Source organism: Magnolia sinica, chromosome 8 (assembly GCF_029962835.1).
Source record: "Magnolia sinica isolate HGM2019 chromosome 8, MsV1, whole genome shotgun sequence".
NCBI lineage: Eukaryota > Viridiplantae > Streptophyta > Magnoliopsida > Magnoliales > Magnoliaceae > Magnolia > Magnolia sinica.
Genome location: NC_080580.1, coordinates 613,286 through 631,070, shown reverse-complemented (window position 1 = coordinate 631,070; position 17,785 = coordinate 613,286). Strand labels below are relative to the sequence as shown.

The 17,785-nt window shown below is 39.7% G+C and overlaps 3 protein-coding genes across 3 annotated transcripts; all 3 read left to right on the top strand.

The window, feature by feature from the left end:
* The first annotated feature begins 402 nt into the window (after window positions 1-402).
* On the top strand, window positions 403-1,431 carry LOC131253739 (LRR receptor-like serine/threonine-protein kinase EFR). The gene has a single exon (XM_058254876.1). It carries the CDS (start codon window positions 403-405, stop codon window positions 1,429-1,431), a length of 1,029 nt encoding a protein of 342 aa, XP_058110859.1.
* A 930-nt stretch (window positions 1,432-2,361) lies between these two features.
* On the top strand, window positions 2,362-4,807 carry LOC131253738 (probable LRR receptor-like serine/threonine-protein kinase At3g47570). Its single transcript, XM_058254875.1, has 3 exons — window positions 2,362-3,088; window positions 3,712-3,833; window positions 4,781-4,807. The coding sequence occupies exons 1-3, from the start codon at window positions 2,362-2,364 to the stop codon at window positions 4,805-4,807; spliced, it is 876 nt and encodes a 291-aa protein (XP_058110858.1).
* A 12,046-nt stretch (window positions 4,808-16,853) lies between these two features.
* On the top strand, window positions 16,854-17,785 carry LOC131252523 (phospholipase D gamma 1-like). Its single transcript, XM_058253105.1, has 2 exons — window positions 16,854-17,138; window positions 17,328-17,785. Exons 1-2 carry the CDS (start codon window positions 17,010-17,012, stop codon window positions 17,526-17,528), a joined length of 330 nt encoding a protein of 109 aa, XP_058109088.1. The 5' UTR covers window positions 16,854-17,009; the 3' UTR covers window positions 17,529-17,785.

Here is a 17,785-nt window from a genome sequence, read left to right as displayed (position 1 = left end):
GCCCCTATTAGGAGCTCCTAACACTTAATATTCCTAGAAAATACACAAAATACACAAACCATTTCATCTTCCAGAACAGCTCCATGGGAAGTGTTGCTGTACTTTGGAAGATGAACAGTCACAGCAAATGCTGGGCTTCGATTGCAATTCCAGCATACGGATCCTCTTTTTGCGTCAAGCGGCAAAACTGTGGTTGTTGCAATAATTGGTCCGTGTCTTCTTGCAATCTAATTGGACAGTGTGATTGTGTTACTGCATCGGTGACTGAGATGGACCAGTCACTATTCAGCAAACGACGAAAAAATCAGGAAGGTCGTGCTTTTGGCAAACAGAGGATACGGGTCGCTTCCATATATTTGTCACATCACTTTGGCTTTCCTGCCTGCATTCACAAATTCTGCAATGAAGCTTCCTCCTCCTATGAGCCTATGGGCAATTTGGTCATTTCTCCTTATCTCTTCCATTCACGCTCCATGCTTCTTCGGATCTGCCGCTCACTTCTCCAACGAAACAGATCGCCTTGCTTTGCTACACTTGAAACATCTGACAACTGACGATCCTCTCCATTCCTTGAGTTCATGGAACCATACTCTCCACTTCTGTCACTGGCAAGGTGTCACATGCGGTGGTCGCCGTCATCCTGAAAGGGTCACCGCCTTAAACCTCACTGGCCAGAAATTGGTGGGTCCCATATCTACCTTCATAGGGAACCTCTCCTCCCTCAGGAGAATCGATCTCTCAAACAACAGCTTCAACGGCCCAATTCCTGAAGAGATGGGCCGTTTGGTCCGCTTGCGGCTTCTTAGTCTGTACAACAATACATTCAACGGAGAAAATCCTGCAGATCTGACCCACTGTTCTGAACTCAAAGTCCTTTTGGTTTTCCGGAACCGGCTTGCAGGGAGGATTCCAACTGAGCTTGGCTCTCTATTGAAGCTCTCCAAATTGGACCTTGGTCATAACAGTCTTACAGGAAGCATCCCACCTTCACTTGGAAACCTTTCGTTTCTCACTTACCTTTTTCTTTCAGTAAACAGCCTGGAGGGCAGCATCCCAGATGACCTTGGTCGGTTGGCAAACTTAGAGAAGCTTTTAATTTCTCAAAATGAAGTGTCAGGTAGGATTCCGACCCAGCTATACAATCTCTCCTCTATTATCATTTTGGACGTGGGATTGAACAGATTGCATGGAAATCTTCCTCCCAACTTAGGCCTCATTCTTCCTAATCTCCAAGAACTTTACTTGGTCGAAAACCAATTCACAGGACCCATACCAGTTTCATTATCCAATGCTTCTGGACTTGTAGTTATTGAACTTGAAGACAATAGCTTTAGCGGATCCGTGCCTATGAATTTTGGAAGCCTCAAGGGTACTCTGTCCAAGTTACGATTGTGGGCAATAAACTTGGAGTTGGGAAAGGTCGTGACTTGAGTTTTCTTGATTCTTTGACGAATTGCAGTAGCTCACAAGAACTGGACGTAGGCATTAACCATCTCAAAGGTGTGTTGCCTGACTCCATAGCTAATCTTTCAATCCAGCTGAGAAAACTAATTTTAGGTGATAACATGATATTTGGAAGCATCCCATCTGGGATTCAGAATCTTATCGGCTTAACAGTACTGGATATGGGGCATAACTTTCTGACAGGTACAATTCCCATCAGTGTTGGGATGCTTAACAAGGTGGAGAATAGATACTCTACTTTAACAGAAATGAATTATCAGGGCAAATTCCTTCTTCCTTGAGTAACATCTCCCGATTGTACATAATCAGCTTATTTGGAAACAACCTAATGGGGAGAATCCCTTCAAGCCTTGGAAATTGTGTATACATGCAGTGGATATACCTCTATAATAATAATCTTAGCAGTACCTTACCCAAACAACTTTTCAGCCTTCCCTCTTTGATTAAACTCGATGTTGGAAACAATTCTTTTACTGGTAGTCTGCCACTGGAAGCTGGTTCCTTGAAAGCTCTCGGAAACTTCATTGTTTCTAATAACAAGTTGTCAAGCAAATTATTCCAAGCTCACTAGGCAATTGTCTCAGCCTAGAGTATCTCCTGTTGGATGGGAACTTCTTTCAAGGATTAATTCCTTCATCATTTAGTAGTCTAAGAGGCCTTCGATCCCTGGATCTTTCACGCAACAACTTGTCTGGAGAGATTCCAAAATATCTAGAGAAGCTTATTTTTCTGCAGTATCTAAATCTGTCTTTCAATAATTTCGAGGGTGAATTACCAAAACAAGGGGTCTTCAGAAATGCCAGTCAAGTTTCAGTACTCGGAAATAGTAAGCTTTGTGGGGGTATTCAAGAATTACAATTGCCTCCATGTTCTAGCCAAGCTTCCAAGAAACAAGGGATGTCTCTTGCTTCAAAAGTAAAATTCTCAATAATTGGTGCTGTCCTGTTTCTTATTTCATTATCAAGCTTCTTTGCCACTCTTTATTGGGTAAGAAAGATGAGAAGGAAACCTGTTGCTGTGCCTTCTGCGGAGGATTCTTTTGTGATCGTATCTTATGCAGAACTCTTTAAAGCAACAGATGGGTTCTCCTCAGCCAATTTGGTCAGCACTGGAAGTTTGGGCACTGTATTTGAAGGAATTCTAGATCGTCTTGGAACTATGGTAGCAATTAAAGTCTTCAACCTTCAACGACAAGGAGCTATGAGGACCTTCATTGCCGAATGTGAGGCCTTGAGAAACATTAGGCATCGGAATCTTGTTAAGATCATAACTTGTTGCTCAAGCATTGATTTCAAAGGAAATGATTTTAAAGCTCTAGTTTATGAGTACATGCCTAATGGAAGTCTAGAGAAGTGGTTGCACGGAGATGGTCATGACCAGCTGGGAAGGAAATTGAAGTTTATTCAAAGGCTAAACATAGCTACAGACGTGGATTCTGCACTGGATTATCCACATAATGATTGCGAAACCTCAATCATTCATCGAGATTTAAAGCCGAGCAACATTCTTCTTGATGATGATATGACTGCTCGTGTGGGTGATTTTGGGCTGGCCAGGTTCTTATCTGAGGTTGCTCAAACTAGCTCGGTTGGAATGAAGGGATCTATTGGATACATTGCTCCAGGTAACAATCTTATCTATTTCCCTACACACACATACCAGTACCCCAGACTCCCAGTCTATTTGCTTGTTGGAGACTGGACCTGTGACCAAACTAGGGGTCAGCGTGGTGTGTATGTAAAATCTACTAGTCAGGTTTAATTTTCTATTCTAATCTTCCAAAAATTTCCCATACTGTATAGGTCTGGTATAATGGAACTTCTTACTATATATATAGGTCTGGTATTTTTATAGTGGGTCCCAGCTGTTGACCCTACAAGAAATCTCCGTATCAGCGGCACAATATCACTGGCGGCCACAACGAACCGCCAGTGTAGATGTAAAATGAGTGGCGTTTTTACGTGGCTGCCAGTGTACGGATAAGCTACCACCGCTGGAAAAGATAAAATAGGGCTTTTCCCCTCCTGAATAGCATCCCCAAATCGCGCCCGCCAAATCTCTCTCCCAAAACCCTTTTTCCCTCCTCTCCCAAATCGCGCACGCGCGCCAATATTTCTCTCCCAAATCGCCCCATCCCCAAATCGCGCACCGCATCCCTAAATCCCGAAAGTCTCTCTCTCTCTCTCTCCAACGTCCCTCTACTCCGGCCTCTCTTGATATGGCTTCCATTTCCATTGCTTGTTGAAGACGCTGATCTCTCAGCCGTTGCCCTCCTTGCTGGAACATGCCAAAGTCTGAGAAGGCCCGCAAGAGGAAGAAGCACCAGCAACAGCCGCAGCAGTAGCTCCCCTTCTCCAACAGTCGCAGCAGTATGCTCCTCTCTCTCTCTCTCTCTCTCTCTCTCTCTCTCTCTCTCTCTCTCTCTCTCTCTCTCTCCGGGTTTCATCATGTCTGAAATATCTTGCAGAGTGTGATGGATGATACGCAGGCACTTAGAAATTGCATACATGTCATACATGGTGGAAAAATCTGATCTGCATCTTGCGGGTGGTGTGGTTTTTGGTTTTGTTCTGTTTTTTTTAAAAAAAAAAAAAAATTTATAAAGTACAAAGAAAAGGTAATGAAGATAATATTAAAGTTGAATCTTAACAAGTATTTTGCATTATCTGGGGAATTGTAACCCCATTCCTTATGTCCATGTCCATATCAATATCCATAACCATGCATCATGGATTCTCCTTATAAGAAGAAATCCTCCTCATGAATAAATTTGTCAAGAAACAAAATATTTGAGAGTGGGCAAAGGATAAAAAAGAGAAGCTATGAAGCCACACTTTTATTTAGATGCTTGTTAATGTTTTTGAAATTAATTAGAGTTTCCATGCTAGAGCAGATGCTTGATCCATCAATCCTCCCTCCTCCATTATGATTTGGCATTTATTTGGAAACATATGCAGAATTAATGGACAATTTTCTCACGGAATCGAAGTCTAGCATGGGAGATCCTGAGAAATGTGTATCCTCAGTCATGCTACACAATTTTCTTTCTGAATTCAGTTCAGCTTCTTTCAAGACTTTGCTGCTTCCATGTCCTTGTGGAAGACAGGAATTTGCACATGATATGATTTCTTCTCTGTAGCTTTTTCTATCTAGTGATTGGGTCAGTTTTTCAGACTATGTTTTATATTTTCACAGTCATATATAGGTTGCAAATCTTGCTAATTCATCAATTCAAATGGGATGGGCAGGCAGTCAATCTAATTTGATGCACGATATATGCAATTTCTGCAACACTCTTTATCATTTCATATTGCAGTTTTGGCAATTCATCAGTAATGGTTGAAGCTTTTGTAGAATGTTCTGTTCAAATTCTCTCAATTGTAAGTTGGTGTGTATCAACCTAACATCTTTGAGTCTAGACTTTGGTTAGGTTTGCTTTGTGACAGATAATGAAATTAGTGGATGGATATGTATCCTATGGTCATCAAGATTGATTTGAGAAAAGGCTAATGGCCCATTCCTTTATGGCTTCTTGAGACAATTGGCTTCAACGTTAAATAGAGTAAGTTGACTGGTGCCCCACTTGGATCCTTGGAACACAATTCCAGAGTGATGGTTCCCAAGATTGATTTTTCCAGATGTCTTATGGTTGAGGAATGCTAATTACAGGTGCACCTTCTTCAAACACCAAACAAAAAACACATCATGTGCTCATGTGACGTGTGTGAGATTGAGGACGATCCTTGAGTGGTCCACAAGGTGCATGTGCCCACTTTTACCGTGGATGGTTATGATCCAAAAGCCAGATTGGTTGGATGATATCCTGACCATTTGTTCAATGATCTTAAGATGGAAGCTTCAGGCTTGGCTTTCCACTCTGTCTGAAATGTTCAGTAATTTCAAAACAAAGCCACTCCACTATTCAACTAAATGTTGGTCTGTGGCTAGTTGTAAATGCTACCTTAGCTACAACCCATTGTATTGGAGTTTTAGGTACTATCATATGCTACCTTTGCCAGTGGTGAATCCAATTAGACTTGTGGATACTTTTAAATGCCACTAGCTATGGTCGAATCCTATTGTTGTCTGATCATAAGAACAGCTGGTGATAGGGAGTGGACTCTTTCAAGAAGGCTGCCTTCAAAAAGGTACGAGATGCCCCACTTCCCATCTTCTCCCATCAATTGTAGTGGAATTTTGCCATATGTAGTTCACCTTGATCATTTCCTAAATATTGGGATGCTTAAGTTAGCACTCCATGATTGGGCTCACCCACATGACATACGCCCCAAGTTGATGTCTGTGATTTGGGCCATCAGTCCAGAAGCCCGAGTATGGATTGGATGCAGAGTAAGAATGGTTCTGATTGGATGATTATGCCAATGAACAGGAGGACTTTTGCATGTTAATGCGTACTGTATCAACCAAGCAACCATATGTTTAGATCACCTTGTCTTTAGTGTTTTCCATGTCTATGGCCAAGCAATGGCTGGATTTGCTTGACATATGGAGGATTTTTTTACCGTTAATGTCAACTGCTAAAGCTAAGTGATCGATCACACGGTTCTAAATGAAGGCTCCAAATTTGGCACCATCATTTCTTAAGGGGTCATTTGGATGGTGGTAAATGTTTTACATCATAAATGATTTACTAGTAAATTACTTAAAGGCTGTAAATGATTTATAGCCTGTCTGTTTGGCTTAAGTTGTAAATGATTTATTAGCAAATCATTTATAGGGTTTAGATAGCCTGTAAATGGTAAATGAAATCTACTTTATAGGCTCTCATTAAAAAAAAAAAAGCCGTTGTCATTTCCTCATTTACTAGTAAATAAAAACTCAATTTTTTTGTTGGAAAATGAGAAGGGGGCTTTGTTAGTAAATCATTTACAACAAGTGGTAAATGATTTACTAGCAAACTAGAGCATCCAAACATAAGTAGTAAATGATTTGCTAGTAAATCATTTATTACTTGCCCCTTTAGCACCATCCAAATGACCCTTAAATTAGTTTTTGTTATTAAAAAAGAACTTGTAGATTTTATTTTTTTTTCTTTTTCCAATTAGCAAATGAAGAAAGTAAGAGTGTTATATTTGGTGGGAACATCCACTGTGATAAACATTTCCCCTGTAAATGAAGAAAGTAAGAATTTGTGATTTTATTGTGAAATATCCTATAAAATTTAGAATTTTAAGTAATTCATTTTATAATTATATATTGAAGTTTTTAAGAAAAAGTGTGTGTGTGTATGTGCGCGCGCGCACGCGCACGCGAATCTCACCATGTATAAAAGGTGAGATTTTCCCTATAATATCCTGAGAAGAATCTCATGATTAAAAAAATCTCCACAGAAATTAACTACAGGGGCAGCTTTCTCTTGGCCATTAATTATGGTGGAAAAGGGGGAGGAGCATTGTGGGGTTGGTAATTACGGTTATTTCTGAGGCCTTTTAGATGGCAGCAGCAGTGGCGCTGCCACTATTATGCACTGATTGTTTTAATGTTGTTCATCAATGCACTGCTAGTTTTTAGTGGTGAAAAGGTGCAAAGTAATCACATCCTTCCTCCCTCTCCCTCTCTCTTCTCACTCCCCAAAATTAGGGAATGTAATATGAATTTCTTCTTGAATCCTGATGCTGTTGGTTGGTATTGCCCAACCCATTAATTATACATGTAAGAGGTCTGCTGGCCCCCACAGGCAGAACCTGTTCCATCAGGTGTATGTTACAGGTCATCCTTGATTGGAAATTAAATCAGACTATTTTCAATACATCTTAATTTGCACCTGCTCTGCATGCTAGGCCCACCTTATTCACAGCTCAATTGTCCCAATCTTATATCAACTGTCTTGCTGACATGCCTGAGCAGGTAGGCTCATTGATATTTTTTTTAAAAATTTTTGTATTGTGCAAATTTACTGTTTTATGACTTATACCTGCTTTACTGTTTGTGTTTGTATTGTGCAAATTTCAAGATTTACACAAGATGAGAACATTAATACATGGTAATGACCCTTTTTTCCCCATTTTGTAATTTATTAGAAGATTGTGCTAAAAGTTGTACTATCTTTTTCCTGTCAGACAGAGCTCACAGTCGTGGCGGAAGGCAATAAATTCCAGGTTAGTTTGAACATTATTGCTGGCCATTAAAATGGGCCTGTCCTTTTTTATTTTCCCATTTATTAGTTGGTAAGTTGGCACAGCAAGTGCTTCATTTAATTATTCATTTGTTGTTGGTTTGATATCAATCTGTCAAGGTCTGCGAGAGATCACTAAGAGATTCCCAAAGGATCCAAAAGATGCAACAAGCAAGGTAAATATGTTATCAAATATTTTGCGTTTTCACGTTATTTTGCTGCATTTTTAGTGTTTTGAGGATAAAGTAACAGTGATGTTTTATGTAACAGAACCTGGTTTGTGGGAAAAACGTACTGATCGATATGAGCATACATACTGCATATGTAAAGGCTATCCTTTTAAAAAAGCGCCATAAAAGCCATTATGGCCCATACTGGAATGGTAATGGCGATGGCCATTATGGTCATCTCCCACTTGACAAAGTAGCGCTAAAATGCTGAGTGGCAAAAGCATGCGTCCAAACAGGCCCTTAGGGTGCATTTGGTTGTAACAATTATTTTAGGTTCCGTTCCCCACGAGTTGTAGATCTGCCTCTTTTTTGGGCTGACATCCTAACATGAGGTGGCATAATAGATGTACGAATGAATGATACAAAGTCATCACAGTGGGCCCCACATAGCCTTTGTTGGATGACTCTCTGGTAGGATTGTCATGGGGACTATGTGCGAATGCAAAGGGAGGTGGAAATGGGCTACTTGTGGACAAAATACGAGGGCGGGAGGAGCATGTAAAATCCATTCTGTACATTGATACGGCTAAAATCCCAACTGTCCATTTATAAGCTTGCAGATTTTCAAAATTCCACAAGTACCCCCGACCATATTGAAAATCTCATTTAATGCCCTGTAGAATGTTGATGGCCATGATTCTCCTAAAAACTAATTGCATGGACAAAAATGTCCATTTGCTCCTCCCATTATATATAGTAGAAATGATTTGAAGAATAGGATCTGTAAAGCTAACATCAATTTGCTAGGGACATTGTTGATAAGGTGCCAATGGAAATTTCTTGTGATTGTTTTCAAGTTTTAGCTATCATTCTTTGTCAAATTGCCTTTTGATGTTCCTTCCACTACAAGAAAGTGCAGCATATCTGGCACTGGAAATGGGTGTGGTGTTTGTAAATCAAAAGGGTGGGTGTAAATAGTTGATCCCTTTCTTCAGAGGGTTATTTGTGGAAGAGAAAGGAAAAAAGGAAAGAAAAAAGGAAAGGCAAAAGAATTCCAAGTTGAGTTCTATGATTGCCCATGTCTACCATTTTTGTTTTTGGGTGAATTTAGATATCGTATTGCATTTATATATTTTGTTATATAGGACACGATGGAGCAGGAATTCTAACAGGTTCGCTTGCAGGATTGTCCATTTTAGCTTTGGTAGTCTTACCCAAATGGTCCAACTATTAATCATAGAAATTGAATAAACTTTCTGGAATTTCAGATTAATTGCTGAAATTTCACCATTACTTATATTTTTGTGATTAAATACTCTGATTTTCATATTTCAGTATTGGAAATTCATAATGATATGTCTTGCTTGGAGAAAATCAATATCACAAGTACAAGCTGAAAAAGCAACCTAGTTGAATCCTTGGAGGAGCTTGCACCTGCGTGCACATTAGACGTGAATTTTCCTCCATGCTGCTTCACTATGTTGATTGATCTTTTTTGCTTGACTTCTTTGGTTGCATCAAATATTTTTCCTATTATTTAATGTTGTGTTTGGTTGCATCAAATATCACGTTTCATTAAATTGCATTAATAATCAATCTAGTTCGGTGCAACTGAGATGTGCTTTTGCTGCAGTCCGGAGTAGGTATCCGAATTCAACCGAGAGTATATAATCCAAATATCAAAGGTATAGGATCTTCCAATCTTCTAAAACTTAGGGTAATTCCCTATCTCCTTGGTTAAGCATTGTACCTTGGTAAATAGCATTCAATACTACAGTTTTCCAGTCTGTCTGTCTACCTGGATTTGCATTGATAGGGACATTCATATCGCATTGTAATGTCTTGCTTTTTGTTCACTCCCCAAGTATAGGGTTGTGATGTAGTAATAAACTCGGTAAGACTGAGGTCGAATCCCAAGGGACTGAACCTTGTACGTAATCTGAAAATAACTAGAACTAGAACTAGAAAAGGATAAAATCTAAATCAGGTGGATTTGAGGAATAATGATGAAATAGTAAACTAAAATATGTAGATTCAAAGGTAGGAAACTAGGGATTCAGAGGATCCACTTGTAGAGATCAGGGAGATCTTATGCCAACATCAAAAACTCATCTGGACTTGGAGTCTATCTTCATCCAGTTGAAGGGTGTAACCATAAAAATCAAGACTGAACTTCCTTTGATATAGTTTTCAAGAGATGAAAGGTGTATGAATTAGAATGGATTCCATCACCAAACCATGCCCAGGAGACAAAACAAACAATAGAATTAAACTAATTGGCAACCAATCATTGATGTATGAAGGTTAGGAAGGGTTTTGTCATCCGACCATGTCCAGGAGACGATGGTGAACAACAGGGCTTCTTGATGTCATAATCAAAATAAGTCAAAGAACATGCTCAAAGCTATCGCAGACCCATTGTAATTTTAGTCACAACAGACCATTAAAAACTAAAAGCATTCCCATAATCAAACTAGTATCAAGTTTAATTCAGCCAAAATAAACACAAGCAAAAGGTCCCCCCATCATGCTACAAGCTTCACCTCTTAGCCCAACATGATGGGATTAAATCTCTCAAAAATAATCATAAAAAAAACAGTAATTAAACAAATAAAAATTCAAACAAACTCTCTCTGACGTCCTACTTCTTAGCAACTAATTCCCCGATTCGATCCCTTCTTTCTCTCCCTCGTCTTTCTTTTATAAGAGCCAGCAAAGTCCGTAGAGAGTTTCCGCATAAGAGGCGGTTTATGTGCGTAAGTTTATGCAGCAAGGCCTTTTTAGAAACTCCTTTACGCACGCCAAACCGCGCACTCTGTTCTGCAGCCGTGTTTGGATCGAGATTGAGAGGAGAGATCCTCTCATCTAAGTAATCTAACTTCATTGTAGGGTTGAAAGCCCATTTCTCAAGAGGTTGAACGGTCTTGATCATCAATCCGATCATCCTTGAGATAACATAAGGGTCCACTAGAGTCGGCAGTGTCCGGGTCTTTCTGGAGTCCATTGCTTGCGTAACAGAGGCGGAAACTCTGATTCTGCGTTACTGTGGGGCCCACATGCCATGTTTTTTTAAGAATCAGCACCGTCCATTTAAATACCCTCGAAAAACCAGTCAAGAGTGAATGGTTTTGGATTGGATTCAGTGTGGCCCATGGATTTTCCCCTCTGCCGTCTATCATCCGTTTGAATGGTTGAAATCCGATTCACACTATCTTCTGCAATTCCTCCACCTAGGAGAGGGTCAAGCCCCCCCTCTAGGACACATTGGACGGTCTAAATCATGAAAAAGGATGATGGATGGGGCCCACTGTCAAAACCCAATCGCAAGCACGTTCGTCACTGGACGTGTTTAGCACTATTTAGATGTTTTGTACAAAAAATAGGTGGGGCCCACTTCTGATGGCATTCTCGGAGATGTACTCCGTTCATCCTCTTCTTAGTAACGTATAAGCCCATGAGTCAAAATATGAAGTAGATCTGAACACTAGGTGGGCCACACAATCCACATGTGATGAGTCACTACCCATTGTTGAAGCAAGCCTCTTCTCAGTTAGGTGCATGCATATGGAGTTCGTTATATTTACAGAATTGACACTCTGCCTTCTAGAAACGTCCGTCATTCGCTCTTCCCTGCTGCACCATCCAAAAGAAGTGAAATTTGGCAAATATCCATAGTTTTTCGTGCTCTTTTCATCAGTTCAGTTTCGGTCCAGATCTCCCAAGGATGTCCAAGATGCTTTCTTAATGGTTATTGTCTGATCTTATCCATCGAGTCACTTACACACTGATCCAAGGGCTAAATTTTGACGTGTACGGTTAATTTATGGTCCTCAGGCCATATATGAAGTTTGAGCTGAACAGATGGTTTGAACCCTGTAATCTTGCATTCTGAACCAATTTCGGGCTACTTGAGCTTCAGTTTCTTGATTTTCTCGGATCTCTGGCATGTAAATCCATCGATCTTGGTCTCCTGGGGTCTGTCCCTTGCCTTTGGTGTCATCAGAGCGTTAAATCCATGCTTTAAGCACCCTGTTTCAGTCCAAGCTTGTAAATACAACTTGCGTCACAAACACAATTAAAGCGAGCCGTTAAACAGTACCATGTTCGTAAATCCAGGTAATAACTGGAGTTTAATATGCAATATTTGACCCTCAACACTTTTTGAGCTAATGTGTGATGGCTATTTTTGCTTTGCAGTGCTATTGGCCAAAATTTGTAAACAAGTACTTTTGTTTGGGAGATTTGCTTTGCGGTTCTCATTACCATTTGTAGCTCGGTTTTTTTTTGTTTTTTTTCACTTCTCATTGGAAATATGCAGGTTAGCAGTAATTCTCATTTCCATCCGTGGCTTGGTTTTATTTTCAATTCTCCTTAGCAATATGCAAGTAACTAATTCCTTAACCATCTCATGGCCAACATCAATTTGAGTCAGCATAAACCTTTGGATCCTCTTTTTGAAAGATATATTGGCTCTAATCCAACTCCCAAGCCTGCAAATAAATTCAGCCCACAAATGTATTTCTTGCAATATTTCAAAATCTGAATGATATTTGTCACATTGCTGACAGTAACATTGTTTTCTAATATGTGCCACCAAAAAATTGGATATGGGCTGCCTTGCGGTTCTATTTGTCATTGAATTGTTTTTACTCCATGTTTTATATTTACTTGATATGGATTTATTGATAGTTTTCAGCAATGATTATTGTTTTTACTCCTCGTTAATGAGGGTAGTTGTACTTTTTTATTTTATTTTTTTCAATGTGTGTGTTATAGTTGTATTGTATTTTTTTTCCCCCAATGCTGAGAAGCTATAAGTTGCTTTGTGAAGTATTCCCTTTGCAGTTCACAAAAAAATCAAACTCATTGTTGTAAGCTTTGTGTGAACCACTGGCCAAGGAGTGCTTTTATGGCCTCTAAAGTTAGCATGATTACTACTCATAAATGAGCTTACCTGCTGTAGCCTTTTGGAGGTGCTTGGTCATTTTTTATTTTTAAATTGTACTTCTACAAAACTCTTAAGACTCTATTGCCATTGAGCATTTAGTCATGAAGTTCTGTGCATGCTTTAACCAGGATTATATTTTACCTTTCTTAGTAAGATTTGAGTACGATGGACCACGCCTTATGGTTATTACTATTTATTCACCATGGCACCTTTTTGGCATTGCTTTCCTAGTTAAAAGAAAGACAACTGTTTAACATTGCTATATGTTTCCGTGGTTTTACTGAGTAGATTACAACTACATGCATCAATCTACTGAGTAGATTCTAACTACTTGCATTAATTGTAAAACCAGTAGTCAACCCATTCTTGTGGCTGGCTTGGTGTTCACTCCCCAAGTGCAGGGTTGTGATATAGTAATAAACTCGGTAAGACCGATGTCGAATCCCAAGGGACTGAAACTTATACGTTATCTGAAACTAGGTAGAAATAGAACTAGCCTAAAATGAAATCTAAATCAAATATAAATTGATGAATAATGGTGGGAGATTAATGTAAAACTTAAGAGAAATTAGAGATAAGAAACTAGGGATTCAGAGGATCCACTTGTAGAGATCAAGGAGATCTTATGCCTGCTTCAAAAATCATGGAAATTAAACTGAAATTCCTCTGATATAATTTTAAAGAGATGAAAGGTATATGAATTAGAATGGATTCCATCACCAAACCATGCCCAGGAGACAAAGCAAACAACCGAATTAAACTAATTATCAACCAATCAACATGCTATGAAGGTTAGGAAGGGTACTGTCATCCGATCATGCCCAGGAGACGATGGTGAACAACAGGGCTTCCTGACATCATAAACATAAAAAGTAAAGGAACATGCTCAAGCTATTGTAGACCCATTGTAATTTTAGTCACAACAGACCATTAAAAACTAAAAACATTCCCTTAATTAAACCAAAATCAACATCAGTTCAATCTAAACAAAAGGCACAAGCAAAGAGTCTCCCATTACACTACAAGCTTCACCTCTTAGCCCTAGCTAAGAGGTTTAGCCGAGCATAGACATGGCAAGGCTTAACATCTTAAAAATAATTAAAATTAAGAAAAGCAGGGACGAAAAGGAACCAGCCGGCCAAACTTTCTCTCTCCTTCTTGCTCTTCTTTCTATGTGTCTACCCCCTGCTGATCCTTACATGTCCCAGCTCTCTCCCTTTTATAGACAAAAGGCTTGGTTTGGGAGCTGCTGTGATAGAGTCAGAAAAGAAGTAGGCTGTGGAAGATTTCTTTACGCAGCAAGGTCGGTGCGTATATACCCCTTATGCAGTAAAAATATGATCCTCATAATTCCACTCTTCCTTGTAGTTCCTCCAGAAGATCAACGTCCCTTGGGACGTTTTTGAGTGGCCTACACGATGGACGGATCAAATCAACTGTCTGATCATCACCGAGACTACACCACAGCCCGCAAAAGTCGGCTGCGTCCGGGCGCAAAATAGGGATTTGCGCTGATTGCGCTGCGACGTTGGTGGGGCCCACTTCTTTGCTATTTTAATAAATCCAACCCGTCCATTAGAGTCTACTCGAATTTTCAGTTGGAAATGACTGCTCTTGGATTGCATTTGATGCGGTCCACCTGATTTTTCTCGCCACCATTCATCCGACGTTTAAACGATCGAAACTGATCTCAAATTGTATTGTGAAATTTCTCCACCTAGGCCTTGGTGATAGGGGCCAAATGAATCTCATGGACGGTCCGGATCGGACCTTTTTTGTACGGTGGTGGCCGACTGACATTCAACTGCAGGTTCGGTTTGAAACAGAGAATGGCAGCTGCCGTTTTTGAGTTGTAGTCGGGTTTCTTCATCCGGTGCACGTTGAGTGCACCTACACTTTCTATACATGCAATGCTCATGGCCCACCATCATGATGGTCGTGAAAAATCCGTTCCGTCCATATCTTTTCTCATATCATCTTATGGATAGAGCCTGAGTTTGAAGCACATCCGAATATCAGGTGGGTCTCAGATCAGAAATTCATGGGCTGATCTGACCATTAGACCACTTCCACAGGTGTCGAACTACTGAAATTTGACGTGTACGGCTTATTTAGGGTCTTCAGGCCATATATGAAGTTTCGAGTCAATCAGATGGTGGGAACCCTGTGATCTTACATTCTGAACGTTTTTCAAGCCTGTTTGAAGTGAGTGGCTGGAATCTCTTTGATCTATGGTGTGTGAATCCTCAATCCTGGTCCCTTGGAGTCCGTCCCTTGCCTTGGTGCATTCTGAGCATCAAATCCCTGTTTTTAACACCCTGTTTCAGTCCAAGCTCGCAAATGTACCTTGCATCAACAATATGATTAAAGCACGACGTTAAATAGTATCGTGCTCGTAAATCCAGGCAATAATTGGGGTCTAATATGCAATATTTGACCCTCAACACTTGGTTTGGCTACCGGTCCTAGGTGGGGCCCTCTTGGACTGTTTTGGCCCAAAATCTGCCTCTTTCTAATAATTAAAAAAAGAGGCAATTTAACAACTAATCTGCTTTTACCCTAGTGGTTAGAGTGTTTGGTTTCCAAGTAGAAGTTGTAAGTTCTAGGTCAGTCAGATTCACTTCCTATTTTTTTTCACTAAGTAGTTATCTCTGCAACTGGTTTTGAAAATTGGTTTCGGCCATATCATAAGCCACCCTGTTAAGTGATGGAGGGTTGTACCAGAGAAAAAGGGCTGAATCAGCCCATATCAGTTGATACAGGCTGATACACCCCACATTGACACTGATAGAGGGCTGATATAGCCATAAAGGAGCCATTTCAAATTTTCCAACTTTAATTTTTGTAGTTGTTTCTTCAATCAACTGTGGAGGAAGCTTAAAAACTAAATTTATACTGGATCTAGGCTTATTTTGGATCAAAACACAAGATTTGAGTGATATTTGATAGATTGAAGTGAAATCAACCATTTTGAGAGAAAAATAGAAAAAGGTGAAAAGTATATACATATATATATATATATATATATATATATATATATATATATATATTTCTTTCTTCATCTTCTTTCTGTTGTATTTCAATGTCATGGGCCATAATATATCAAAGCATGCTTTATATGTGTTTGACTAGGTCCTCTTTGATTGACTTTCAGTAAGTCAAACTAGCAGACAACATTCTTATAAATATGTATGTGGGGGAATATACCTGTCTTGCATATTTCTCTTTAATATTTGTGTGAGGCTATTTTTTCTAGGGTTCTTTTTTTCTGCTATCTTGGTAATTAGCTGCTTATGATGGTACCTAATTCTGCTCGTTGGCAACTCTAAAATTCTAAGATCTTTTTAACCAGACAAGAATTTGCTCATTGGCTGCTTACAGAGGAGAAGAGGATACAGTCATTGGTGAAGAGCACCACCGATTACTTCCATGGGCAGACTGGGAAAGATGAAGGATTTCATCTGTTTGTGATAGTGCGGGATTTTCTCGGCTTGGTGGATAAGATATGCAAAGATGTTGATAAAGAAGCGTTAAAGAAGGTAAGAAAGACACCGTCAGTTAACAAGGAAGCACCAACGGTGCCACCTGTTCTAGATCCCCGGAAGCTGCTTTTCCCGGCGATTAGGGACCATCGGATGGATAGTTCCAGTTCTGACGATGAGAGCTGATCTCTGTAGCTTTCTCTTCACTGGCAGAGGTATGTGGTTTTCGTTTTCTTGGAAGATCACAGATATCTTTTAGTTGACTAATTTCTCTAATGAACAATTCATATCATTACATGATGCGCATAGATTAGCGGGATGTAATGCTACTTGTGGTCACTCATATGCAGTCACCAAACCCAAAAACTCAAGCGTGCCAATTCTGCACCTATGCAACGTTAGGGCCATTCATCAGGCAGGCCCCACATTTAATGTGCCTTCACTCGGAAAGTCAGTGGGCCACGTTTGTATATTGAACGAGGACCATTATCCTTTCTCGACCATCCATTTTCTTTTTGCATACCTGTGGCCATGCTTTGCAAATCAGTTTTTGTGTATTGAATCATTCACCACAGATATAGCCTGTATTGGGCTGTTTCAGGCAAGTATGGGCTGGACAGTTGTAGCGTTCATGGATGGTACTGGTATGTAGGTGTTGGACGATATGTCAAACCTTGCCCGTGGACTGGCCTGATTTTTGGGCTAGGGCACAATGAACGGCAACTCAAAATTTTCTTGAGTTCAACATTTCCAACTTAAGAATTTCAAGGAGTTTTGGTTATTGTGCAGGTGCTAACAATTTAATACCAATGGAAATTGCTCTTAAGATTGCAAACAAGATCAAAGTGAATGAGAGATTTTCTGCCTATATAGTTATCCCAATGTGGCCTGAAGGTGATCTAACAAGTGTTCCTACACAGAGGATTCTTTTTTGGCAGGTGATCTCCACCGACTGTCTTTGATTTTAGTTTTTATTAGGAATCTTAGACATCTTGAGAGGCTTTAGACATTGAATGGGAAATTTAATTTACGTTTTTTTTTTTTTTTAATATAAAATTTATCATTCATCCTTTTGTACTCTGTATGATGTTATGTTTATTTATATGGAGACCTTTTGATTGCTGCAGAATAAAACAATGCAAATGATGTATGACATAATTTATAAGGCCTTGGAAGAGGTTGGGCTCGAGAAAACATATGTGCCGCAAGATTATTTGAATTCTTTCTGCCTTGGCAATCGTGAGGCTGCAGATGGAACCAATGCTTCATGTGGAAGTCCTGCAAACACTCCCCAAGTAATTCTTTTGTTCCTGAAGCGTTTTTTGTAGTTTTATATTTCATGACCTTTTCCTTTCTCTTTTGTTTCGTGGGTAAGCTGGAATCAAGCCCATGACTTCATTCTCGTAGTCTTTCTCTTTACCACATGGACATTGGGTATGGTTTGAAACTTGGAGCTGAGACTCTGTATTCTACTGAGTCACTCAATTTTTCTAGAAACCAAGCACCGAATGATGCAGTAAACTCACTTTGTGCTCGTGTGGTTTGATTCTGGCTTAATTATTGACTTGGTTAGGAACCAACTCAA